Source organism: Crassostrea angulata, chromosome 3 (assembly GCF_025612915.1).
Source record: "Crassostrea angulata isolate pt1a10 chromosome 3, ASM2561291v2, whole genome shotgun sequence".
Lineage (NCBI taxonomy): Eukaryota > Metazoa > Mollusca > Bivalvia > Ostreida > Ostreidae > Magallana > Magallana angulata.
In genome coordinates this window covers 48,017,409-48,044,092 of record NC_069113.1, presented here as the reverse complement: position 1 = coordinate 48,044,092, position 26,684 = coordinate 48,017,409, and the positions used below count along the sequence as shown (strand labels likewise).

The 26,684-nt window shown below is 33.4% G+C and overlaps 3 protein-coding genes across 5 annotated transcripts; 2 read left to right on the top strand and 1 right to left on the bottom strand.

The window, feature by feature from the left end:
- Positions 1–849: 849 nt before the first annotated feature.
- Positions 850–18,975, bottom strand: LOC128176512 (transcription factor IIIB 90 kDa subunit-like). The gene is made up of 20 exons (XM_052842914.1): positions 18,808–18,975; positions 18,537–18,601; positions 18,190–18,384; positions 17,084–17,161; positions 16,550–16,723; positions 16,091–16,122; positions 15,726–15,798; positions 8,711–8,860; positions 8,021–8,114; positions 7,677–7,812; positions 6,283–6,394; positions 5,660–5,917; positions 5,265–5,323; positions 4,742–4,826; positions 4,350–4,411; positions 3,171–3,385; positions 2,947–2,989; positions 2,558–2,690; positions 2,121–2,213; positions 850–1,907 (listed from the first exon to the last, which is right to left on the bottom strand). Exons 3-20 carry the CDS (start codon positions 18,374–18,376, stop codon positions 1,873–1,875), a joined length of 2,019 nt encoding a protein of 672 aa, XP_052698874.1. The 5' UTR covers positions 18,377–18,384; positions 18,537–18,601; positions 18,808–18,975; the 3' UTR covers positions 850–1,872.
- On the top strand, positions 9,507–12,319 carry LOC128176511 (BTB/POZ domain-containing protein 6-B-like). Its single transcript, XM_052842913.1, has 3 exons — positions 9,507–9,647; positions 10,175–10,629; positions 10,973–12,319. The coding sequence occupies exons 2-3, from the start codon at positions 10,175–10,177 to the stop codon at positions 12,003–12,005; spliced, it is 1,488 nt and encodes a 495-aa protein (XP_052698873.1). The 5' UTR covers positions 9,507–9,647; the 3' UTR covers positions 12,006–12,319.
- A 374-nt stretch (positions 18,976–19,349) lies between the features above and the next one.
- Positions 19,350–26,665, top strand: LOC128176101 (uncharacterized). 3 transcript variants are annotated; one of them, XM_052842174.1, is made up of 2 exons: positions 19,350–19,438; positions 25,659–26,665. In XM_052842174.1, the coding sequence occupies exon 2, from the start codon at positions 25,668–25,670 to the stop codon at positions 26,289–26,291; it is 624 nt and encodes a 207-aa protein (XP_052698134.1). In that variant the 5' UTR covers positions 19,350–19,438; positions 25,659–25,667; the 3' UTR covers positions 26,292–26,665. The 3 variants fall into 3 exon arrangements, with proteins under 3 accessions (XP_052698134.1, XP_052698133.1, XP_052698135.1); XM_052842173.1 differs by lacking the exon at positions 19,350–19,438 and adding an exon at positions 24,885–24,968; XM_052842175.1 differs by lacking the exon at positions 19,350–19,438 and adding an exon at positions 24,958–25,079.
- The last annotated feature ends 19 nt before the right edge of the window (positions 26,666–26,684 follow it).

Here is a 26,684-nt window from a genome sequence, read left to right as displayed (position 1 = left end):
TTTGAAAAAAACCCCAACTCAAACAAATTAATTAAGACAGTTTGAAATATGATATAAAAATTCATTTGGACAAAAATCATATATGCCTTAATTCGAAACAGCAGTGTGTTATATTTAGATCGTGTAATCATGTGACATGACTCGAACCCACCCCCCTTCTTCAAAAGGAATCATGTCCTGTTTTAAAAGATGTGTCAAGTAGTGGTTAATTTCCTCATTATCAGGAGAATTTCTCTTGCAGAATGATGCTGTCATAAGTTTTAGGACTTTTAAAATTGTATTACAGATGTCTTTTAACGTTATACAAGTAACAAACTCAAAACATAACCATTTGTTATAAATTACATTATGATATACATGTATAACTAAATAGTTCAATATAAAGGAGCACTAATTGCATCATGCAGTCGGATCCAATATAAACTTTGAGGCCCCATCCTTCATGCACATGCAATTGAGCTTTCATCATAGATTAAAAGTTTAAATACAAATCATCATTGTAAGGAATTTTAAATAACTGCAATATATACTGTGGTTTCATTAATTTTCAAGGGTATCAATTTTCGTGGATAAAGTGAAAATCACAGTTTCAAGGATACGTTAATTCGTGGCCAATGACCCTATTAATAGAAAATGTTAATAGAAATTACACTTCAATGAACATTAAATTTCGTGGATCAACCTAACAACGAAATCCACGAAAATTGGTATTCAACGAATATTGATGAAACCACAGTAATTATATTTCTTTAAAATTAACTCATCATGATTAATGTGCAAGCACAACAATTACTGTTAAATTAAGAACACCATGCTCTTAACAAAGAAAAGTAAGTCAAACCAGCTGGAACAATTTCCGAAAACAAATTTTATTTTGTTAAAAAGTTTTATTAAAACTTCAAATAATGGTATACAAAACACTTGTTGATTAAAACAGAGTATTCTTTTCAGTTCAATTAAAATAAGTTAAATATACAATATGTGATCAAAAATAAATTAATTTATTTTCATCATTCAATTCATGATCATCCTTACAGGTCTGCCAAATTGTTCATGTATAGGCCTACCTGATAAACTAAACACTGAAGAGGGATCAATTATATGGATATACATATAGTATTGCCAATATGCTAACAACTTTAATCTTAAACTCCACATTAATTGAAATTATTGGACATTTTCAATTTCTTTGGAAATTTTCTTTTGATGACTGCAATTTGAACTATACTTATTGAAATACATGTATTTATAAAAAAAATAATTTACTGTCATCACCTCACCATAACATATATTTACATACTCTTTTGAATTTTTAATCATAAACGATTTCTTGACTAGTCATAAATGCAATCCGACAACATAAAGTCCCTACATCTCTATATTTATACACACCTATCACTACCATCACTCTTAAAACTACAAAAAATGTCTTAGTCCATCTGTCTCATATAATTCTAATTATCCTTCCCATGAACAAATGGGTTTAGTTTGTGAAATAGAAGTAATCCACAACCACAGAACCAGGGCTCCCTGTTCATGGTCTTATTCAATATACACCATAAACATTGCAGTCCTCCCATTGAACAAGCTTGCCCATTTTTGTAAGCAAGTGTGATCCTCTTGCTAGACAAGTGGTGTTCCTTTCTGAAACGTTGAAATTCAATGCACTGAATAATTCTGGCGCATTTTTGTGGGAACCAGTAGTGATCCTTCCACCGACTGAACAAGCAGTTTCATGAACTACCTTGTACAGCTATGTACAAATTGTGAACACATCAAATGGATTGAAAAAGTCACTGGCCTAAATCCATTTTTAAAAAGACCTGAGTAGCTGAGGATTTCATTTTGTAGAGATCTATTTACTCCTGTCCATCAGTCGTCATCATATAGATCATGATCTTCATAGTCTACAAAAAGGTTCAGCATAGGAATTAAACAGAATGCAAATTAGGTGTACATGTAATTGCCATAGTCTACATCAAGGTTCAGCATAGGAATTAAACAGAAAGCAAAATAGGTGTATGTGTAATTGTGTCTTTCTTCTAAATCATATAAATTGTGGTTAAAAAATTCAACAAAGAAATAAATCAACTGTTATAGAAGAATAAATTCATAAGAACCTTGAACTTGGTGATGATGACCCAGAAGTTTAGCTGCACTGACTGGTTCATCTTCATCATCCAGTTCCTCCTCCTCTTCCAGATCAGCTTCTTCTAAAAAAAACAACAAAAAACCCATACTCATTTTATTACCCGTAATAAAATTAAAACCTAAAGCCATTTTCACAACTTCACAAACTATCTATATCATTAGTTTATACAAATAGTATTCCATCATTTCCATGAAGCTTTCCTTTGGCATTTTAAAATCGCAATAGAACATGTACTGTCTCTTTCCTTCAAACTCATCATAGAAAATGTACATCGTTCAACTTCAAACTTGCCAAAGAACATGAACTGTCTCTCACCCTTAAACTCGCCATAGTACATGTACTGTCTTTCACCCTCAAACTTTCCATAAAACATGTACTTTCCATAGAACATATAATGTGTCTCACCTTCTTTGAGATTCTCGATGTATTGGACAGGTCCGTTCTCCACCACCACAGCAGAAGTGTCGCCTCCAATCGATTCTGTTTTTGAATCCCTAAAGTCCATCTTCTCCAGCTTTATCTTCTTTCTATCTGGTTCCTACAATTTTACGTACCAGTATATGAAATACACATTGAAGTACATGCATATTACATTAATACATGTACAAGATAATTCATTCACTAATGTTTTGAATGCACAATAGCATATCTTACTTCATATGTACATGATATTGTGATTGTGTTATTTCTAAATTTAATGAAATTGATCCTGAGAAATGGATGCATAAACTTTTTAAAGTAAAAAAAAAATTGTGATTGTTTTCTTGCATCATAATAATAGAGAATAATAATACCTTTATATCCCTTGCTATGTGACTTCCATTACTTTCCACCATCCTTAAAAAAAGAAAATGAATACACTCCTTATATCTTTGTAAGGAATTTTTACTCTTTTTACATTTTTTCTTCAAGAAAATTTGCCAGTTTTCTCCCAATGCAAGGCTTACTGGTTTTTTTTTATACATGTACCTTCAGAAGCAGATCACATTTATGAAAATAAAAAAAATGTAAACCAGACCTGCTAGCTTCGGACAAATCTTCTGTTTGTATGGGTGTAGGGGGTGGCTGGGAATCCACAGGAGTGGCTGGCTGCAAGCCCGACTGGCACTTCAGATCATTTAGGACGTCATAGTTGATCTTGTTGGATATCTTTCTTTCATGAATGACTTTATAAATAGCTTCCTCTGCTGAGGCTGCCTGTATGGGCACTCGCTTTTTCCGAGTTCTTTTAGGCTGTCAAAATTTCAATAATGAAATAATCATTTAATTATCATGATATTGTGTCTTAACATGTGAGGTCTATTTCTATTTACACTTTACAAAAGATTTCAGCCTTGCTTGGAAATTTCATAGAACTATGTATGTACACTTACAGGGCTATCCCTGTACATAAATATTGTGGATTCAATGTTTTTTCATGGTTCAAGTAAAATTCACAGTTCTGAGAATACATAGATTTGTGATCAGTGGACCAGCAACTTATGATGTTTGTAACATTTCTTACTACATGAACAACTGTTTTATCAATAATAGACTGACTCAACAATGGGTCATGTACATGCATCTACAAAAATTGGTATTTCACTACTGTGTCTATACTAGTACATGAACTACGAAAGAGTGTACAAGTATTTTTTAATTCTAGATACATTCAAATAAAAACTCTTCTCATGATCAACAATGATGGTTGCATTACTGGTAGTATCTATATGTTACACTGGACTACAAAATATATCAAAATGAAATAAAAAAAGATAACATTAATTATTATAGTTTCATGTTAAATACTGAAATCTGATTGGTGTAGACGCATTTAATAATCCGTTATTACCCTCAGCGTTAGCAACACACTTGGCAATGGGTAACACAACAAATTGTTACATGCGATGAAATATGTGTGTACGGTTCGCCGTAGAATTCACGTTATTTCTATAAAAAAGCAGTAAAATTTTCTCTAAAATTAAGACATTCAGTAAAATAAAATAAATAGTGTCCGTTTGGGAGGGTAACAGTTGAAATTGACAACCCTCGAAAACCATTGTCAACCTCGTTTCACATCAGCTGACAATGGTTTTCTCAGGGTGTCAATTTCAACTGTTACCTTCCCAAACAGGCACTATCTATATAGTATTACATGTTCACTTTACACAACATGAGTTCTAAGTGCATCTATTGTTTATATGGCAGCTCATTATACCTTTTTCTTTTCTGGGTTCTTAGCCTCTTCTTCTCTTTCCTTGGCAAGCCTTTCCTCTTTCTCTGTAATGATGAGAAGAAAGCTAAACTTGAAAAATTTCTTAGAATTCTCCTGGCCACTTACTGGTGAGTAAAAAAATAGTCTAAGATTAAGAACTTTAGATAAGGTGACCATACACAAAAATATTTATGACCCCATCCTAATTTGGGTGGGTAGGTAGGTATAAATTTTTTTAAAAGTTGGGCAAAAAAATTGAAGAAATGTAAAAGTTAAAAAAAAAATCATGGTGATGAAAAATTTATAAATATAACTGTTGTCGATAAACATTTATAAAAATATCAATTTAAGAATAAACCTGGTTTTTTTTTAAGCTTTGGCATTACTTTTCTTACCTTTCAAAGCTATTAAATAATCCTTATTTTCTGCCATCCACAAATTAGTTTTTAGTTCTATCTCTTCCTCTGTCAGCACAAATTGCTATAAAGTAAAGAAACCACCTATCATTGTTAGTCTTTGATATCTTTCTTTACAGACCTACACATTTCATACCGGTAATCAAATATTTAAGTAGTTCATAGTTAACAACCTATAATTTTTTTTCATTGAATCGAAAAATCAAAACTGGATACAGTCAATTTTGCCCCATGCTGTACAGTATCTGCGCATTCACAATTGCAATGGATTTCACTCAGATGTATACATGTATTTAAATGAGGGTGGTATGGAAAAAAAAAAGGGGGGGGGGCAAAATTTTCGTTAAGTTTGGTAATATTTAGTATAAATGTATTAAAAAAAAAATTATTACAACACAGAACTTGTATTTATTATTTGAATTAAATTCATCTTTGACACATGCTGAAAATGTCTATTTATTCTACATTAATGTTTGGGGGTAAATAATTATGGAGATCTAACCTTCTCTAATTCATCATCATCGATCCCTGTCAAGTCCAGCTCACCATCCTCTGCTTTTTCTGTGGGAAATCACAGTGAACAGTTATATACAAGCACGTACCATGTGAGATGCATGCATCTTTTACACAGGAGCCATACTACTTAATATATGATGAATAACTACTGTATTTCTGTCCTTTTTTAAACAGCCTCAGCAATTCCATTTTTCATAATTATGTATTTGATGCTTAAAGAGTTCCATATGCATGTATTCAGTAATCAATTCTGAAACTAAATTATGCAAAGAAATTTGAGTCTGTAGTTGAATTAACCAATCAATCTGCTGTACTAATGTAATGAATAACATAATAGTCTCTCTCTCTCTCTCCTTTTATCAATTCATCCTAACATCTCACCAGATTCCCCCTCGTCTTCATTTACACACTTCTTGACAACATCGATCATTCCAATGGTTTCTTGCAGGGGTTTCCTTTCAGTCTTTAACTCTTCCTGTTCATTTTCCAACTTTTCCTTCTCAAGATCAACTTCATTAAGGCATGTTTTTAACGTCTCATCCTCCAAGAAATTGCTGGCATTTTTTATTCCACTCTCTGATAAATCAGGAGAGTTGGCTCGAGAATTTTCTGCACTAATGTTTGGTGAGTTTGAGGCATCTTCAAAAGAGGCAATACCAGTACAGACAATGAAATCAAGCAATGAGATATACCGGTACTTGCATAAAGCAAAATAAGTTAAAATATTTTAACATTGCATGATTAGAAATAAATGAAAATTAAACTTGTAATCAATGATCTTTTTGGAATTCAGTTGCATTTAACTATTAAAATGAAAGATCAAATGAGTCTTTTCCTCTTAAATAAGAATACAGTTACATACATTACGTACTGCTCATTTAAGGACAATGAATTTTTTTCCTTTTCAGACATTATTGTTATAATTTTTTTTTAACGTTTCCTATAGCTTCATCTTTCTTGCTTAATCAACAACAAAAAATAATAATTTATCTCCTGTTCCATACTTGCATAAGAAGCCCATATTCCACGAGGCTTTGCGGGTACCAAGCCCTTCTCTATTTCTTTCTGTAGATCTGACATTTCTGATTCAATTTGGGGAAACATGGTTTGTTCAATCTGAAAAAAAAATTCTTTTTTAGTTGATGACAGAAAAAAAAAACAACAATCTCTTTCAGTACCTTGTATTATTGAATTTACAGGTACTTGTTCTAGAAGGAAACTGTAGATGGTAGGATAAGACAATTTATTGTGTAAGACCCACACACAAACCAGTTTATACATGTACCCATATTTGTGGTAAAGGTATACAAAAAGTTAATCATAGCTTGTTATACCTGAAATGTAGAATGTATTAGTACCGGTAAGTGCTAAAATAGTGCTTGATTATTTGCTGAACTAACTGGTTTCCTGTAATCAAAAAATCCCGAAAGGTTTCTTATACCTGTAATGTCGCTGAAGTATACATGTACTTGTATGATTTTTATGCTTACATACATTTAGACAAGTTCTACATGTCTACCTGTAATGGTATTTGTTGTTTGTGACCTGTTATGGTATGTGTTGTTTGTGCTTGTTGTACAGGCAAATGCTACATGTATACCTGTAATGGTATTTATTGTTTGTGCTTGTTGTACAGGAAGGTACTACCGTACATGTATACCTGTAATGGTATTTGTTGTTTGTGCTTGTTGTACAGGCAGGGACTACATGTATACCTGTAACGGTATTTGTTGTTTGTCATTGTACAGGCAAATGCTACATGTACATGTATACCTGTAATGATATTTGTTGTTTGTGCTTGTTGTACAGGAAGGTACTACATGTATACCTGTAATGGTATTTATTGTTTGTGACCTGTTATGGTATGTGTTGTTTGTGCTTGTTGTACAGGCAGGGACTACATGTATACCTGTAATGATATTTGTTGTTTGTGCTTGTTGTACAGGCAGGGACTACATGTATACCTGTAATGATATTTGTTGTTTGTGACCTGTTATGGTATGTGTTGTTTGTGCTTGTTGTACAGGCAGGGACTACATGTATACCTGTAATGGTATTTATTGTTTGTGACCTGTTATGGTATGTGTTGTTTGTGCTTGTTGTACAGGCAGGGACTACATGTATACCTGTAATGATATTTGTTGTTTGTGCTTGTTGTACAGGCAGGGACTACATGTATACCTGTAATGATATTTGTTGTTTGTGACCTGTTATGGTATGTGTTGTTTGTGCTTGTTGTACAGGCAGGGACTACATGTATACCTGTAATGATATTTGTTGTTTGTGACCTGTTATGGTATGTGTTGTTTGTGCTTGTTGTACAGGCAGGGACTACATGTATACCTGTAATGGTATTTATTGTTTGTGCTTGTTGTACAGGCAGGGACTACATGTATACCTGTAATTGTTTGGCTTTCAGTGCCTTGGCCTTTCCCTCTGTAAATGATGGTGGATCCTGCTCCTCTTCTAAGTCTATGGTCTGAAACTCCTCTATTGTCAACTGACTGGATGGAGTATTCTTGAACTCTGTCAATCTACACAGTAAAAGAGACCAGAAATCATATCATCTACCTATCATATCACAATATTTCATCATATTGAAGTAAAAGTTGCTTTCGTTCAAATTTACATTGAATAATAACAACAGAATTAATTTCTTATTGGCTTGCTCGTGACTCTCTCTCTCTCTCTCTCTTTCTCCCCTACAAATTTAGCTAATTGTTCACCACCAACAACAATTACCTTTTTCTTATGGTACTGTCACACACTTTGACAATTTTTATGAGATCTTTAACACTTCTGGAAAAATCATGCATTCTAGCTGCTACCAGCAAAGCTAAAAATTAGAGCATAGATATCATTGACACATAAAACTTCTAAATGAAACACAACAAGAACTAAAACTATTTTAAAAAAGCAGAGGATAATTACATGTAATAAATGATACTGATACTTTAAGTTATAATTCAACCTTTTCATCATTCTTAAACTAACTAAAGTTGGGAGAATAAAGTATTTAAACTAATTCCCTACCAAAGTTTTATCTAACTTTTACTGATTAGAAAAGTACATGTACTGTAGTTTCCTGATTATCCTTAAAAACAAGGAATTATTATCCATATAAAATCATGTAAAACACCCGTCTTGGATTAAAATTTTTTTGATATATTTTTTTATTTGACATGTACGTGTGACACATATGAAATAATACCAGAAGTTTGGCATTAGCAATATTCCAAGGCCTATTTTGGCAACTACTATGTGAATTTAATAAATTCATATTTTCAAAAGGGGTTTGATCCCCCTACCCCTCTATATTGGAACATGTGACAGAGGTGCAGAGTCCACATTTGATGCCACGTGGTCCCTGAACCTGTGTCCCTGCAAGGATCAGGCATTAATATTGGGATGACAAGGTGACATTTGACCCACCTGCTCCACAAAGCCCAGACGGACGGCGACCTGTATGCATCCAGTCCCGCTTCATTCGAGATACAAGACGAAGTGCTGTCATAGAAACCTCATGAGTCTTCTCCCCAAACTCTAACTTGTGAGCAAATCTTGGAATGTAAAGACAGGGGTCTGAAATTTATAAAGCAACAAAACATTGATAGTTTGATAGCAGTCTGTTATTTAAATGAAAATCTGTACTAATTTATTCTGTATATCTAATCTAGAATATATTTTAATAATGGTCACGATTTCATTTGAAAATATGTGCCAAAGTTCTATAATGGGTCTTATGTGAATAATGTCAGTTGTCGAGTTATACTCCTTTCCTATTTAAAAACCAAGTCTTATGGCATGATGAATTAATATCCTGGTTAAAATGAAACCTTACAAATATATATATATATACCGGTAACCTAAATGTACCGGTAAATGAATACAAAAAAAAATGGCTGACAATTAGATGTAATAATATGTATAGTGATTAATTTATGGAAACATGTAAAAAATTTAATCAGCTTTATGTCAACACCCACTGAAGTTTTAAATTATCTTAAATTATTAAAAGATAAATTACAGGGTAAATAGAAATATTAAAGAATTTTGTATGTGAAATTAAATGCATATTAATACAAATAAAAAGTATAACAGATTTTACTTGCTCTAAAAAAATTTATTCAATTTATCAGAGACATAAATAACATTTATAACGGTTATTTATGTCTCTGAATTTATGCCCCCCCCCTTTAAAAAAAAAATGGGTTGTCTACCGTGGAATTTACAATTCTAGAGTTATCGTTCTTGCCATGACGTCAGATGGTAAAGAAACAAAAAAATATGTCGTGGAATCATATTTGCTGGGGTCTTTTTGAAAATTAAAGCTGGTAACTCATCTCCGCTGGAATAGGCTATATTACAGGTATTTTGTACTTTGAAGTAAATCAATAAATTGCTTGAAAGTATTATTTTACAGCATGTTTTTTTTTCGGAGCATGGATTACGGGATCGTTTTCATCGATTTACTCTATTAGGTTTGCAGATTTAGATATTTTTGAAATAGTTGCATGTATTAAACGTATTCTGCAAAAGAATCTTTAACTCAAATTTCTTATTTCATTTACGTTGCATCTCATAACATTAATGCATATAACATGTAGGCTATATATAATACGACTGAAAAAAATGGAACAAAGGTGCACCTACAGTGCTTGTTCATTTTATGTGATGAGAAATGTATGGAATGAATTCAGGGTAATTTTAGCATGTTTAGTACTTGTGAAAGTTTATTATTTGGGGGAGGTCATGTGATCAACGTACACCTATTAGACTGTTAGAGGAAAATAAAACACTGATGAAAAATCATGATCGGTGATGATACACTGGCAAGTCATCTTATCGTTGGTCAAAGTATGTTGAGTTTATGGAACATATATTTTTTTCCTTCAGATGGACCGTCCCCAGAAAAACGAAGCAAAGAGCTGTCTGAAACAAAACCGAGAGTTCTCTGATGATGAAATCAACCAAGAAGTGCCACAGAACTTTGTTGTTGGGAAATTGACAAATGTTCAGCGCCCGATTCGTCAAAAGGAAACATCCTGGCAAATACCTCTATCACCCCCTCCACAACTCCCTACAGCAAAGGTCTCTGAAGAGTTCAACTGGCAAGCCACTCTACCAACGGTTAGAGAGAGAAATGCTGTTATGTTTAACAATCAACTTATGGCAGATGTTTACTTTCTGGTGGGATCAACTCCAAACCATCACAGAGTTCCAGCACATAAATATATTCTTGCCACAGGCAGCTCGGTCTTCTTTGCCATGTTCTATGGGGGTCTAGCCAATCAGGAGGGAGATATTGAAATTCCAGATGTAGAACCAGGAGCATTTATGAATTTATTAAGGTATAAACAGTAAATAAACTTTAGTTATGCAAAAACCTATGAAAATTTTCCAAGTCCAAAATTTAAGAAGAGCAAAATATTTTTAATACTCCTGGTAAGTGAATTTTATATAAGGTTCCCTGACCAAACCAAAATCATATACATGTACATGTATAAGGTGACCTAAAAAATTTTGTGGACCTATAATTCTTGAAGTGGATGTAATTGTTTTGGATTTTTCTTTTATAAATTCTCATCTTAGTCTTTTATTCTAAAAGTAAAATTAGGGAATGTTGACCATTTATTTAAAAGTTGAATAAATTTATACATGTATTAAAACTCATGATTTTAACATTTATTATAGATACATCTACTGCGATGACATTCAGTTGGAACCAGACAATGTTCTAGCAACATTATATGCTGCTAAAAAGTATATTGTGCCGCATTTGGCAAAATCATGTGTGCGTTTCCTTGAAACAAGTCTAAGTGCTCGGAATGCTTGCATTCTTTTGAGTCAAGGTAGATTGTTTGAGGAGCAAGAACTGATGCATCGGTGTTGGGAGGTCATCGATGCTCAAGCAGAAGAGGCCCTTTATTCTGACAGTTTCAGTGAAATTGACATAAATACACTAAAAACTGTCTTAAACCGAGAAACCCTCAACGCACGGGAAATATCAATTTTCAATGCTGCATGTAAGTGGGCAGAGGCTGAGTGCAATCGTTCAAACTTGGAACCCACTCCTGAAAATAAACGTAAAGTGTTAGGGGATGCTCTTTATCTCATCAGAATGCCTTCAATGGGCCTCGATGAGTACGCCAATGGACCGTCTCAGTCAGGTATATTGACACTTCAAGAGGCAAATGACATCTTTCTTCATTATTTAGCAAGGAATAAGCCAGAATTAAAGTTCACTAAGAAACCTAGATCTGGATTGACTCCATTCAAATGTCATCGCTTCCAGTCCTCAGCTTACAGAAGTAACCAATGGAGATACAGAGGGCGCTGTGATAGCATTCAATTTGCAGTTGACACTAGGATTTTTGTGGCAGGCTTTGGGTTGTATGGTTCCAGTAATGGTGCTGCAGAATATCAGGTCAAAATTGAACTGAAGAAAAATGGAGTTATTCTCGGTCACACGAACAAAAAATTCTTCTCCGACGGATCAAGTAATACGTTTGGAGTGTTGTTTGAAAATCCAATCCAGATTGAAGCGGACACATTTTACACTGCCAGTGCTGTGCTGGATGGAGTGGAACTGAGCTACTTTGGTCAGGAAGGGCTTACTGAAATCCAGTGCGGAAAGGTCACCTTTCAGTTCCAGTGTTCGTCTGACAGCACTAATGGTACAGGTGTACAAGGGGGCCAGATTCCAGAAATTATATTTTACTGCTAATTGTATCACTGCTTTCATGTAAATGACATGTACATGTCATCGTCTTTTCAGTACATTTTCCATCATAATAAGACTGATAATTTTCAAATAAATTAAGAGAAATTGTGCATTTATTGATAGAACAAAATGAATTTTTGTTGTTGATTGAATTAAGTTTAAACATTTAGTGTGATGTCCGTCAGTTAAGTTGTAAAATGTGTAATGCCCATCTTGTAACTCATAAAGTTGAGGTGCCATCATCTCTGTAACAGTTGTCATCATGTGTTCTGGTATCTTGCAACATTAAAGAATTAATATTCATGCTTAATAACAAAGTTTCTTTGTGCATTCACTTCCTATTACATTGTACCATATTATTATTTCCTTGCATACCTGATCTTAAACAATATTTGCCTTTTATTTCCTGAATTATTGTCAGAAACTAAAATATGGTAAATGTAGCGACCATTTGAGAACTTGATTATTATCTGAAGCCTTTGCTAACTAGACATTGAAAAGGCAACTAGTTCAATAGGCCTAGTTTTAATGAAGAGCATTAGGTAGTAGCAGTAATAGTTTATTGGCGTTTTACAATTAACAGTAGTTTACAATAATTATGGGTACGTACAGGCGGGAGGCAGGTTGTATAAATATTATACAAAAGGCCAATAGGCCTTAATGGTCACCTGAGTACCATAGTCCATACACAAACTTGTTGAGGAGTCTCGTATATGCATTTAATTAAGGTACTTCACTACACCGAGACTTATACTTTTTAAGACACTACGTCACAAGTTGGCGATTTAAATGTTTTGTTAAACTGTTTGTATCAATCGATTCAGATGTATATCATCATAGCTCAGTGGTTAAAGTATCTGGCTTGTGAACCGCAGGTCATGAGTTCGAATCCACTTGGGGCTTTTGTTTATGTTTTCTGAATGAAATTTTTGAAAGTATCATTTTTTATCTAAAATTGCACATTTTTTCACCTATTTGACATATATACTTCTTTTCCATCATGCTATCTATCATAATCAAGTAATTTTCTATTGATTTGAGAAACTATTTCAAGGTGTAGTGAGGCACCTTAAGTTTCATTCTGGAGTAAAAAAAATTATAATATTGTAATGAAGACCACCTTCCTGCCTGAAATCATTCAAAAAGGACAGCGAAACCTAAAACTTTAGCGAAAAACTTAAAAGACCATAATAGAGTGCAAGACCTGATATTGAAAAGGTACAAGAAAATAGTTGAAAATAATTTTCCCATATCTGTTTACTTTCAAGATAGGTTTCATGTGTACATGTTTTCATAGATAAATTTAAAAAAGGTGGCTAGTAGACATGTTTTATTAAAACAACCTCCCATTCCCAATCCCGAGGGGCAGACAGAAACTCTCCCTGTGCGGATTTGAACAAAAATCATAAAAGAGAACAGCTTAATCACATTAGAGCTTAAAAATTATCTTTACTTCTGTTCAACTACTGAATTTTCATCATAAATTCACAACTATAAAACCATCTCGTATTTATACCAAAATCATTTTACATGTACTGTTTATCAGTGATTTTGGTTAGCCCATTCATATTATACTATTAATGAGTCTATTTATTTATATATAAAGACTTCAAAAACTGTTTTTGTTTCAATAAATAAAATACTTGCATGGTTTTTTTTTGTTCATACAACTTCTTAATTACATTATATTTAATGATTAATAACTCCATTATGAAGAGGCAAGGGAAGATAACCCAATTAACTTTCACAATATCTTAACTTTAATACACAGCTTCATTCTTTCTCTTTTCTAAATACACATCTATGTGAATTATCTCATTTCTTTCATTGACATTCCTGAGAAGAATAAAATGACAAGACTAATATATCCCCTCTCTCCCAGCCATAGCACTTGCCTTACATGTAGATGGCATGAAATATTATAAAAGATGACAGCTTAATGTTTTTTTCTAAATATGCAGTCACTTTTTATTCCGTGTCAGTAGACTATTGTAAAACATTCCCTATACATTAACACTATTAAAATGACCTTGCTTTTAGCCACACCCTGCATTAAGAATCCCAATCCTATACACTATATGAGTGTCTAGATTCAACACCCATTGTTTAGGGGACTTAAAATTTACAATTTTAATAGAGGACTTCCTGGTTAACATAATTATGTAGTCACTCTTTCTTACAGATGTGTGAGAGTAGAGAAGAATTTTTTTAAAACATTATATACATTAACACTATATGGCCATATTACCCCCCCCCCCCCCAGCATGAACCCCTGACCCAGGGGCCATGAATTTCACAATTTAGTGGAGGAGATTGTGGACATCATAACCATGCATTCATTTTTTTTCCCACATGTGTGGGAGTAAAGAAGAAAATGTTCTAAGATTTAATACATTTTCAGCTTATGGCTACATTGACCCCACCCTAGGGCCTAAACCTCTGTCCCAGGGGTAATGAATTTCACAATTTAGGTAGAGGAGTCAGTGGACATCATAACCATGCATTTAGTATTGCATGGCAGAAATAATTTCCTTAACTCTGTGTAAAAATCACAAACCAAAACAAAATGGTATTCATCTTCGATGAAAAGCATTTTAGAGGAATTTGTTTCAACCTTTACTATATAGTTTAAAGCTTGCACATCCTTTATTCAGTTTACTCTAAGGACAGTGTGATTAAAACCATCCCCTTCTCCATACACTCATCAGGGTATGACAGGTATCGACAAGAGGCCACATGCACATGACCTTTACTTTAACCAATCAGTAAAGGGCTAATGAGTGTAAGGAGAAGGGGGTGGTTTTCATAAGACTAGAGGCAGATAAGGCTTACAAAAATGGTCTGATATGACCTTATTATTTGACCTACATATTTTGTCTGCTACAATTCAAGTTTCTTAACCTTTCATCTAGAAACAAATTGGTCACTTCATACTATTTACCCAGAGACACTATGTTGGAAAATTTTCGGTCAAAGGGAGAGAAATTATGCTCTAAACCATTGATGTTGGACTGATGAAAGGAGAGACAGGCAGATAGTTAGAAATCAGCATTAATCAATTCACATACAGTACCAATCAGACCCAACCTCAATCTGATCAAAATAAGATCTTTGATCGACATCTAATTTGTTGGAGTGGATCAAAGATCTTATTTTAATCAGATTGACCCAACCTAACTCCAGAGCAGTCCCCAACTAAACCCAGGTTTACTTTGGTCCACTCGAGGTTGGATTTGTGCAGTTCATGATTTTTCTTCGGTTGCTGAAGGTTTTGACAGATCAATAAACTGGTTAAAACTGGATCGTGTAGATTTCAGCCCTGTAAGTTCTACAGAGCTGTGAATCACAATTGGTTTTCTTATAAAATAGAGGAGAAAATACTAGGCAAATGTACCGTAAATATAACTTTGTTATTATGTTGATGGTTTTAAAATGTGAGAATGGGAAAGGTATTAGATATTTTCTATGTGATTTTTACAATTTCAGTGAAAGGTATATGTACCACTGTATAATCTTCTGGCTGTCGGGAAGCACACCATCCTTGAAGTGATAAGTCTACAACCATTGCTTAAAAATATTTTTGATAATTATTTAAGTAATACATGTATGTGGAAATATGTTTTGAAAAACATGATACATACATGTAATAAAAAAAAGTTATGGTTATACACAATACCTTAATAAGGTTAATGTCTGTCTTTAGGAAAATGAAGTAGACTTTACCTATGGCAGGGATGTTGATACAGAGAGCCCTGGACAGCTGGAGATAGGTTTTTCCCAGACTGTATACATTGATCTGCCCAAAACAATTGTGTGATTATCTTACCATGTCAAAATTACAACTTACATTACAAAGTTATTCATATGAATATATATGAAGGCATAGTATTGTTCAATGAGGTTAATTTAAATTGCAACATTGGGTATATCATTGTTAGAGATTTAGCAGTGAATTTCAAGATTGTGAATCAGAGAGTACATCTAATATTCCAATTTCATTTTTTATAAAGGGTTTACTATATAGCATATCATGATAAAAATAACAGATTGTCAGAAAAAAAAATAAAAAGAATGAACTATACACACACCTGGAGCTGGTCGCTGAAATCTAGCAGCATATGTAAAAATATCTGTCAAGGTTAAAAACAAGGAATGGACACCTGTTATCTAAGTTGGCAGAACTTGTATGAAGTAATAATTATTTTTTTAGTTTCCTAGAATTCCGTACATGACTTTAAAAACTACAAATGTATTCTAATGCAATGTACAAGCTCATTCTTTACATATTTTTGATACTTTGAATTGCCCTTATTTTTAAACTTTAACCCAACAACAATTTCAAACTTATTTATGTTACACTATATATTCATATCAATATGTATGGCATGGTATGTAGAAGGTCAGTCACATTTTTTTTAACCTTTCACTCTGACAAAACCTTACCCCACCCTTCCCAAAATCCCTTTTTTCCCAGGTGATTCTATCTCTCCATTCATATTGAATAATTATAGTAGCCTCAAAAACTGTGTATTGACACTGAAGGATATGGGGTGTACCCTCTGTCCGACACACGATGTACAGGCAGGCTGCTATAACGTGGGTTGTCTTTCTGCCCTGTGTCATTCTTCTGTTGACAGCCATCTTGAAAAAGTTGAAAGCTGTGTCAATACAGTGCTGGTTCAATTTTAACTGGACTCCCAACTGCTGGATTCTTTTCCTACCTAAAATTGATAAATATTTAAGGTATTTAATCAGCATAAACCTGAGAAAGAGAGATAGAGAAAGAGAGGGAAACAGATATTCAAAGTGATCATATATATTCATTCATGGAAGCTTCTGTTAGAAACGGAAGCCTCTAATGATTATACGATCCATTTCAGAAATCATGCGGAGCATAATATCTATAAGTACATGTATCAGGAATGGCAATTTCTAACGAGTGTTATGTTTAACAGTACTTGGTCAAAACAATTGTAAATAGTTGCAAAATCAGTAAATGGTTAGTCATATAAAATTAAAAAAGTGGGAACGAAACAAATGATTTCTATAGTAATGAAAAATATGAAAACAAAATATCAAACCATTGTCAAATGTCACTGTCCTTGATTCTTTTTTCATTCCATGAGGAAAACTGATTCCTAAAGAGTGGGACTTTGAACCTGCAAAAGATGTAATACATCAAATGTACACAATTAAAATAACACATTCGTGAACCAGTCTGTCATTAAAAATTATAAAAAAATGTAGAGTTTATAGTGTTGTTCCTGTTGACTGTTCTAACTGGACTAGGCTGAATATGTGTTTACATGTGTTGACATTTAATGTGGATAAAAGCACATTTTATCATGATCATAATTAAGTTTCACCTGTTTAAAATTTTGAAATTTTAAAATATTATAAAGGAGGTGTCCCATACCACATTATACCTAGTAAATGCAAAGCAATTACCGGCATACAACTAATTCTACCAAGGACCATTTCTTGACAGTACACTGTTATGACATTTTATCGATCAACATATAAAATCATATTAGAAAAATGACGAAACAATGCACTGGTGAGAAATGGTACTTCAATGGTGAGAATTGGTCTCACACCAGTACATTTTTTATTCATTATTTCATACTGTATATTCGGTATCTTTCATGTGTCACAAAATTTGCGAAAATGCATGGGGAAAATACATGTATGTAGCATTTCTAATTTTTTGTCAGTCATTTTTTGCAATTTTAAAAGTGTCCTAGAGAAAATGATACAGGATATAATTTCTTTGTATTCAATATTTTGCAATTGAAAAGAGGTCTAGAAAAAAGCAAAAATTAGATAATCGTGAAAATTACCGGATATATGATATTTGGTGGTCCATATATTGGATGACATGCACCCATTTTTGTATACACAAGGATGACTACTAGGAATTATTAGAAAAAAAATTATCCATGGCATTCCTTATTTGATCTAGTAGAATCATATAAAAATTCAGCATAGGTAACAGGATTTTTGAGGTTACCAGGGGTGGGGTGGGGGTGAGGGATTAAAGCAAATGATCATAAACAATGTATTACATGTATTAACATTGTTTAAACTTACACAAAGAATAAAAATCTTATTAGATATGAATACAATGTAAATCAAGTAATGAAATAAACAGGGTTTTTTTTTTATTAAAGTTAGTTTTCTTATTTACCATCAGTGGAAACAAACTGCCCGATGACTGAGGATGCCCCAGTTGCGTGTTCTTCAAACTGAATCTCTGACACAATGATCTGGTCCTCCAACACAGACCCACAGTTTGTACAGACAGCATCTCCTCTAGCTGGGTCCTTGTCAATTTCTGTACAACCACAGTGGGTGCAAACACCAGTGCTTGACATTGTGGATGCTGAGGAAATGAAGCAAGTCAAGACAAAAAAGAAAATAAAAAATACACAGATATTATTCAAGAAATGCATTTTCTGAATACAAATATACATACTTGATGGGAAATTTTTTTTTTAAAAAAATCGTCTTCCGTAATGGGATTCGAACACTTACCTTTCTGATCATATAATTTACAATTCCAGATGCTTAACCACTATGCCACGATGGCGAAATTTCCACTGAGAAATAAACAATGATATATCTTCAAATGTCGAATTCTCTTAAGATAATATATACGTCAATAACCTGGTATTGTAGAAGGTGCGTCTCATTTTCTAACAAAGAATGAAGACATTGATCTAAAATTAAGTCTGGAGAAAAGGCAGAGACTAAAATGGCGACAGAACATCCCTAGACAACATTTATTTCAGAAGCCTAAACTTACAGCATATAATCCAGTTCCAACCACGATTTGGAGTGATAATAAACAACTTTAAAGTCACATTTTAATAACGAAATATATTTAACGTTATATTTCTACATCGAAGGCTAAGTGATGCAAAACATGTGAAAGTTTGATAGGTGGCGCTGTTTGTCGTGCGTTCAGTTTCGGGTCGTTGCATACACCTCAAATTCTGTAATCTTACTACAAATTTTTACGAAGATGTTCATTGGTGTGTCTTATGGGAACATATTAATAGATGCTAACTCTACATATACATGATAAGAAAATTATTATTCTATTTTGAGAAATGGACAGGTGTAGCCCCTTCTCAAAAGAGAATAAAACTCTCTACTGTATGCATGGTATGTTTGATAACATTTAAAAAAAAAAAAAGAATGGTAGAGAGCAGGAATTCTTTCTGAAACACAGTAAAATGTGCAAGAAACATAAACCATTAAAACAACATAGAGATATGAGCAAGTCATGCAAACAGTTAACTGTTTACGCATGCATTTATGTGTGTTTGTGTGTGGTTGTAGGAGGGGGATTGGGTTAACAAATCGAGTAAGCAATCATCTAGAATTTCCTCAAAAGAAGAATATTGTAAAAGTTTCTCGAACTATGAATTGAGGTATAATTTTCAATGTATAATGATTTTAATACAGTATATTGACTTTTGGGTGTTTTACACACTCTAACGTTTCGATACCATATGCGGAAAATTTAAAGTTCGCTTTTCTTTAGCATATTGCATATGAACTTTTACAAGTAGGCCTATAACGTTATAGGCTATAATAGCTTTCCAAAAAGCTTTAAGTTTCCTGACTAAACAAAAATTATTTAATTGAAGCATGCAATGTATCAATTAGGCTATAAAAGGAAACTTTAGTCTTTTCTTTCACCTTAGTTGTATATGACTAAAAATCAAATTATTTCAAATTATTTTATGAATTTAATGTATGATATGTATACATGTATAAAATAATTGCAAATTATGGATAAGATAAAACAGTCAAATTATGAATTGTATTTGTTATATTAAGATCCAAAATCAAAGGCATTTTTAAAATTTCCAACCATAGTATCTTCAGTTCGCTAGCCAAGGGTTTTTCGGTATCCATGACTTCGCTCCCCATAAATTTATGGGGAGCAAGGTGGACTAAAAACCCTTGGCTAGTATTAAGATGAGGAAATAGGAAATGATATTTAATCGTCGTTTTGCATTGTGTGTGGAGAAGAGGGCCCCCACAGCTTCATCTAAAACATCTTGACAAGCATTGCATTTTTAAAAAAAGGCAAAGGGGGGGGGGGGGGGAGGTTTAAAAAATCATGAAAGAAAATACTTGTCAAATCCATAGTGGGGAGGAGGGTAGTTCAGTTGAATTCAATAAGAATTCATTGGTTTCAGTTTCATTTATTATACAGCTCCAACAAAAGTTTTTATATGTAAAGTTTAGAAAAGTGTCTGCTGCGAAAAAAGGGGGAGGCACCACCCTCCCCTGATGCTACGTGCCTGTGATGTAAACACACGGTGTGCTCTTGAGAATTCTCACCCCAATTTGGACTCGTCCACTAATCGGCGCGAAAAAACATGAATGAGACATATTGGTGTGAAGTCCTGCCTTACCATTCACGTAACGACTGAGATCTCAAGCCGATGGTTTGAATGAACCTTAGATATGCCATACGTCATGACGTCAGGCAATAATCAAAAGTTAACAATTCATTATAGTGTTGGGTGCCATGCATTACAAATATAGGTTACTTTCACTCCTGCGAATGTTATTGTCATTTAAATTTTAAATCATGTGGTTTTATTTGACCATTTCAGTTTCTCAGTAAAATTAAATCGTGCCTCGTGTTTATAGTCTGTTTTAGAGAATCTAAGTACTTGTAGTGAAATATAAATTCTAGAGGTTTATTGATTTTAAACTTTATCTTCATTAATTGGTGGGTAAAAATGTGTCCTAGAAATAAATGTGACAATACAAAAATAGTTTTTTCTGCTGTTGCGACAATTAACATGCGTAGTAGACATTCCCCCTAAGAAATAATTTTCGATCCGCGCCTGACCTAGTAATAACAGACTGTACTATTTTATGCAGAATATTCCTGGAAAATGGCTTGATATACTAAGTTTTTATGCAAAACATTCACCCATTTTTTTTTTAAACATGGTATTGCATACCACAAGCATCAAACATGGCTATGAATTTATTAAGCAACCCAATGTTTATATTATCAACCACTTTACACGTGGTTGAACACGAACGATAACTCTGTTTCGAGTATCATCGCTTAAGTTAAAAAACCGCTAGATGGTGAAATAAGACATACATCTTAAAAGATGTTGATGTTTTAACATAAACCAAAGTAGGATATGATATGAAAATCGACCAGTACTTACGTATTTTGAGAATATTATCCGAACACTTATACTTCCGCTCGAAACACAGGAACTGAACAAATCTCGGTGAAGTCTCGTGAACTTTCATTCGAGCACCTCTGGATTTATTACATACTTAGCAACGATAAAGAAAACATTCTGAACACATTCGCAGGGGTGACTTTGTTACAGTTGTGAAAGCACAGCTTCGGGAAAAAAACCCCATAACTATCTTTGATATAAACGTGAATGCATTTACTGATTAGAATGTGTTTTTTCTCTTTGTAGCACCCTTTATGAAATCAGATGACTTATAGATTGTGTATGCAACCATAAGTGTTCTAGGCATAATTGCATTTTATTCAAAATCAAGAAAATAAACTTGGGGGAGAATTGCTGCTTGTTCCTATGTCCTTATCTAATGTGGAGAAGGAACAACAATGCACTCTACACTGGTTTCAGTCCTGGTCACCCATGCAGAAAGCTGATTTTATGAAAGACCTCCTTGAGAAGGCCAGTCCTTGCAATGTGGACACTCTCTTTGATGCTATGCATTCTCTTAATGTGAGAGACAGACCACCCAGTATCTTTCAGTGCCAAGTGAAACTTTTTACTCAGTGGTTTGAAGAATGGTCCACCAAAGACAGGAATGAATTTATGAATCAACTTCAGCAAATTGATCCAGTGTTTATTCAAACATTTAATGAAGAATTGGCACGATTAAGCAAGTAAAATTATACTGTACATTAATTTAATAAATTACTGAATTTATTCATGCATTAAATGTATAATTGGTTTGAATTTATTGTATATATGTTTTTCTAAACATTTCTAAGATTGCATGGACAATGTATGATATCTATAAATTCATAGGAGGCATGTATTAAATATATTATAAACTGAGATATGCAGGTGTATTAGTTTTGGTCATTTCAGAGTGATGGGTTTATAGTCTGTCCCAAGATATTTTTGCCGCATATTTTCTTAAATTATTCAATATTTATAAATACCTCTTAATTCAGACAATGTTCATTCAATAGTATGAAAAAATCCCAAGATTTCCCTTTCGAAACGCCCCCTCTAGCCTCTCCGATTATTCAAAACACGGCTAAAAATAGAAAGTTTATGGGGATTTTGATTTGCATCAGCCATTATTAAGCCCGGATGATAACGTTGAAAAATTGTGTGAGGTATTCCGAGTGACTTCCAAATGGAAAAAAGATGTCAACATTCCCCATTATAAATCTCTGTAGTAAATCTGTTTTTGTTCCTGTGAATTTTTACGAGGGAAAAATGGTAATGTGTGAATTAAGTTATCTTGGAAATTTTCCCTTTCATCAATTTCAATTGCACTTCTATCACAGGCGTCCAAATGTGCAGCATAAATATCTTGGGACAGACTGTAGCTATATATATTTAAATTTTTCAGTGTATATGTGATAGCACTATGAATTAATTTTATAATGTACAGTGCAATAAATTCAAATGACATATATTGTTGGGACGCAAGTGGGGTTTGCATAATTAAAAAACATGAAAATCACATAAGTATGTCAATATTCTAATATAAGATAGCACGATGGTTGTGGCCATTTTTAGACGGTATTGATCTACTTTTTAAAGAAGAGCTCGATTTAAAAATACATGTATAGAAAAATACCCAATTTTAAAAGGTAAAATAATAATATGGATTTTTTCTTTATGAAATTATAGTCTTTAGCGAAACAAACCATAGGTAAATCTGATGGCTAATTCGTTGACCACCCAGCTTCCTTAATCATCCAGTTGCTGAAAATTATACAGATATAAGTAATAAGGAATCATTCTTTGAATATTATGAGGTGATAATCTCCGTCGGGGCGTGATCAAATCTATCAAAGTCATCCAGGCTTTAATTATTGGATAGCCCCAACCAAAATTATAACCTCATAATATTCAAAGAATGATTCCTTATTCCTTATAAATGTTCCAAGTACTCCTCCCTAACCGCTACACCACGGCATCACAGGTGTTCATTCATTTAAATAACAAAGCTCAATTTAGTATTGTGCAAAATTTCTATAAAGTTCCACAAATATTCCAAAAGCTGCATATTAGTGGTTAGGATTTAGAAGCTAGCATGGGTTGGGCGTTTTACTTTTAATTTAGACTTTAAAATAACTTTTAATTTTATTTTAAAAAGATCAAGAGCCAGGGTTATTTCCAGCACATTTTAGAAACTTTTGGAATATTTGTGGAACTTAATAGGAAATTTTGGTCATTTCAGTGAATTTTCATTGAGGAATAAGACTTCGTTGAAATTTGCTATTTGTTTGTGATTTTGGGTAAACAGGTGATAACTTCAAGAATTAATTTATTGAAATCAGAGACATAAACATTATTTCTCTGTTGAAATTGTTTCAAGTTGTTTTCATAATTAATATTTAGGTAATTTATTAACTTAGCTGAGGAAGCTAGTGATTTTCTTTTTGTTGTTGTTTTATTACGGAATTCAAACTTTGTACCTGTAATATACTAGAATTTTATTAGGACAGTATTAAGTTCAAGGGATTAAGTTTTAGTTTTGGTTTTTACTTTCATCAAGGAGGCCTGGGAGAGAGTTTGAGAGTTATAAGGGATTTGAAACTGTGGCGTTTTACTTTTCCAACATATATGCATTGTGGGAGAAGTTGGGTAATTTAATAATTCAGATAGAGTACTAGGTGACTAGACTTCAAGTCTACAGAGACTCCGACTGTGATAGAGCGTAGTTGCTTGTTCTTTTGAGATAATTATTTTAATAAATTGTAAAATTTGTATTTTGTATCATTTCAAATACAGAGATTTTACAAGGTTTCCTAAAGTTGAAGGTTACTAACTAAGTTGGTAATGTAAGGATGGTAAAGATTAATTAAGAACCGAGTCAGATATTATAAGGGAATACCGGTATTAGTGACCTCCGAGAACCTAGATTGTAAAAGGCTTTATAAGTAGAGAAGGAAAGCTGAGATATTTCGTTTATTAATAAATTTAGTGTAATTTAGAGAGCGCAGGTTAATGATAGGAGGTATACATTGTAAACAGCTAGTGGTTAGTAGTACAGTTGTTATTAATTAAAGGGAGATAACTTCGTGTTGTGAAATAAAATTTAAAGCAATTTGAGCTGTATTTTTAAGAATTTTTTTGCTGCAAAAACCTGCTAGTATGCTAAGTCTGCATATAACTTAAATTTTTTATGATAAATAAGATTTGAAAAAGCATTAATTTTTATCAGAAGAAAGATTTCTCTTGTAAGGAATATGTAGCAGTTCAATTTTTGTACAGGACGACAATTATTCAATTTTGCTTCAATCAAGGCTTCTTAACGGCTTGTCCCACAAAAATAGGGCTAACAGAAATTAAAAAACCTTGATATTTTTTGTCATTTTAGTACAAAATAACATTTTCGTCAAAAAATTTTCATCATGCAAATTGGTGTATTCCCTCACGTTCTTTAAAATTTGTGTAGAAAAATACCCCCCCCCCCCTCGATTAGAAATTTGAAGATTTAGGGAAATTTTTTTGGTTCTATAGGTATACCCCCCCCCCCCCTTTCCTGAATTTGGGATTAAGATTTTTCTTTGCTTGTCAAGATATAGGATTAGTCTAGCCCCCCCCCCCCCCCCTTCAATTTGTTTCCGACGCCACTGCATTACATTCGGGATTGACATTGGTCTCCCATGATGCTTTGCAAATCGAGGTGCTTTCTTTGTCTGCCATATCTATTGCTGTGACTATTGACTACTGTAGATTTTAGGTAAAGAGATTGCTTTTTATGTTTACATTTGAGAAAGTCTTCATCATTGAGGATATCGAGGCAAATACAGAGACAGATAAGGAAGTTAAAAACTAATAGGCAGGGGAGGGGGTAGGTTGAATCCCATATAATGGCCAATAGAAGGGATGTTGTTGGAACTCAAGAGAATATAATTTATATACTCAGAATTTTTTAAATATATATTATTTTTAATTATATATTATACACAAATATCCTTAAATATGAGGTATAAACACATAGATATAGCCATGAATTCTCTTGCTTACGTTTTTTTTGTTCACTTTGTCATGCATTGTCAATTGTGCATCAATCACCCATTAACTTTAAACATTCTCAGCTTCTTTGCCAAGATTATCTTGACCAAATTTATATGGGAACATAAATTGTGAAATTCATGACCCCCACCCCTCGGTGGATTTAATTTCCTTTAGATTATTTACATACATGCACTGATAATCCCTGTTGATAATGTAATAATTTATAGATCATTTGAAGAAAGGAATAAAACAAGAGGTTTTTATATATCTTCTGTGAGAGTTTGTGTGCATTGAAGCTTCTTTTGTCTGCCTATTGATCAAGTTGTATTATAAAATTATTCTTATTTTTTATACCACCTGAGCTGATCCCAGCTCAAGTGAGCTTTTCTGATCAAATTTTTTTTATCTTTAGCTTGCTAAAATGGCTCAAGTAGCTGCTGATCAACCCCACCATAGAAATTGCAACCAGGCTCAAAATCGAGACTCAGGCCTAACAGAGGATGGCAATATTTTCAGAGAAAGGTACAACATTGATGTTCCATTCAACCTGGAGTGTGTAGGCTGTTGCTTTGCCTTCCTAAGAAGAAGAAACTACCTAGTGGTCCAAGGAGCAACGTATGATCGGGTCTGCTATTCCTCACAAAACTTGGCAGTACCTGGTGCCGTTATCCGAGCGGATTTGGTAAATTCGTTTGTAAGAGCACCTAACAGGAGAGGTAGAAGGGGTCAAATTGCCACTGGTTATGACTATAATTTGGGAAATAGGATAGTCCGCCCTTTTGCAAACTCCCGCACTTACCAGATTTATTCAGATGAAGCTGGGGTCTTGAGTGTAGGATTCTTAGCAAGAGCACGCATGGAAAGTGTAGCTATAGAAGCTGTCAGGCCAGAGGAACTGGTTGAAATATACTTTAATTACGCTGATGCAGCTTTGGTTGAACTCTACAGAGAACAGCATGAACAGCATGGCCTTCCTCCTCTGAGTAGACCTGAGGCAACAGGTTATCTGCTTCTGCGCAGTTCTAGCCAAAATAATAGGACATAGCCGCAACCTTGAATAGTTGAAACTCATTACAATTTCCAAAAATACTCTTGATTTTTTCTTTGAATTCGTATTTTTTTTACTTTAAAAGAGACCATTCAAGTGCTTTTACTCCATGATATTGTATTACTACATGTATATAATATATTTACTGGGCAAACATTTATTATAATAGTGTAATGATGTTACACCAAAAATTCGACATACGGGTACATGCGTGTGTTTTTGAAAATTTTAAAACTACAGAAACTGTTTTAGCATTTTAAGCTTTTATTATGTATATATATAATTATATAATCAAAACTAATATAATCAATCATATAAGATTTTAAAGGCATTCATCTACATATAAAGGTATACATATACATGTACAGAAGAATAAAATGTACTCATTAA

Excerpts from the sequence above, each read along its gene's own strand:
- LOC128176101 (XM_052842174.1), top strand. The coding sequence starts at position 25,668 with ATGGCTCAAGTAGCTGCTGATCAACCCCACCATAGAAATTGCAACCAG.
- LOC128176512 (XM_052842914.1), bottom strand. The coding sequence starts at position 18,376 with ATGTCAAGCACTGGTGTTTGCACCCACTGTGGTTGTACAGAAATTGAC. Across the intron at positions 15,799-16,090 it reads ATTTCAGCGACCAGCTCCAG|ATCAATGTATACAGTCTGGG; the intron begins GTGTGTGTATAG and ends TGTTTTGGGCAG. Across the intron at positions 4,412-4,741 it reads TTATTTAATAGCTTTGAAAG|AGAAAGAGGAAAGGCTTGCC; the intron begins GTAAGAAAAGTA and ends TCATCATTACAG.
- LOC128176511 (XM_052842913.1), top strand. The coding sequence starts at position 10,175 with ATGGACCGTCCCCAGAAAAACGAAGCAAAGAGCTGTCTGAAACAAAAC. Across the intron at positions 10,630-10,972 it reads GCATTTATGAATTTATTAAG|ATACATCTACTGCGATGACA; the intron begins GTATAAACAGTA and ends CATTTATTATAG.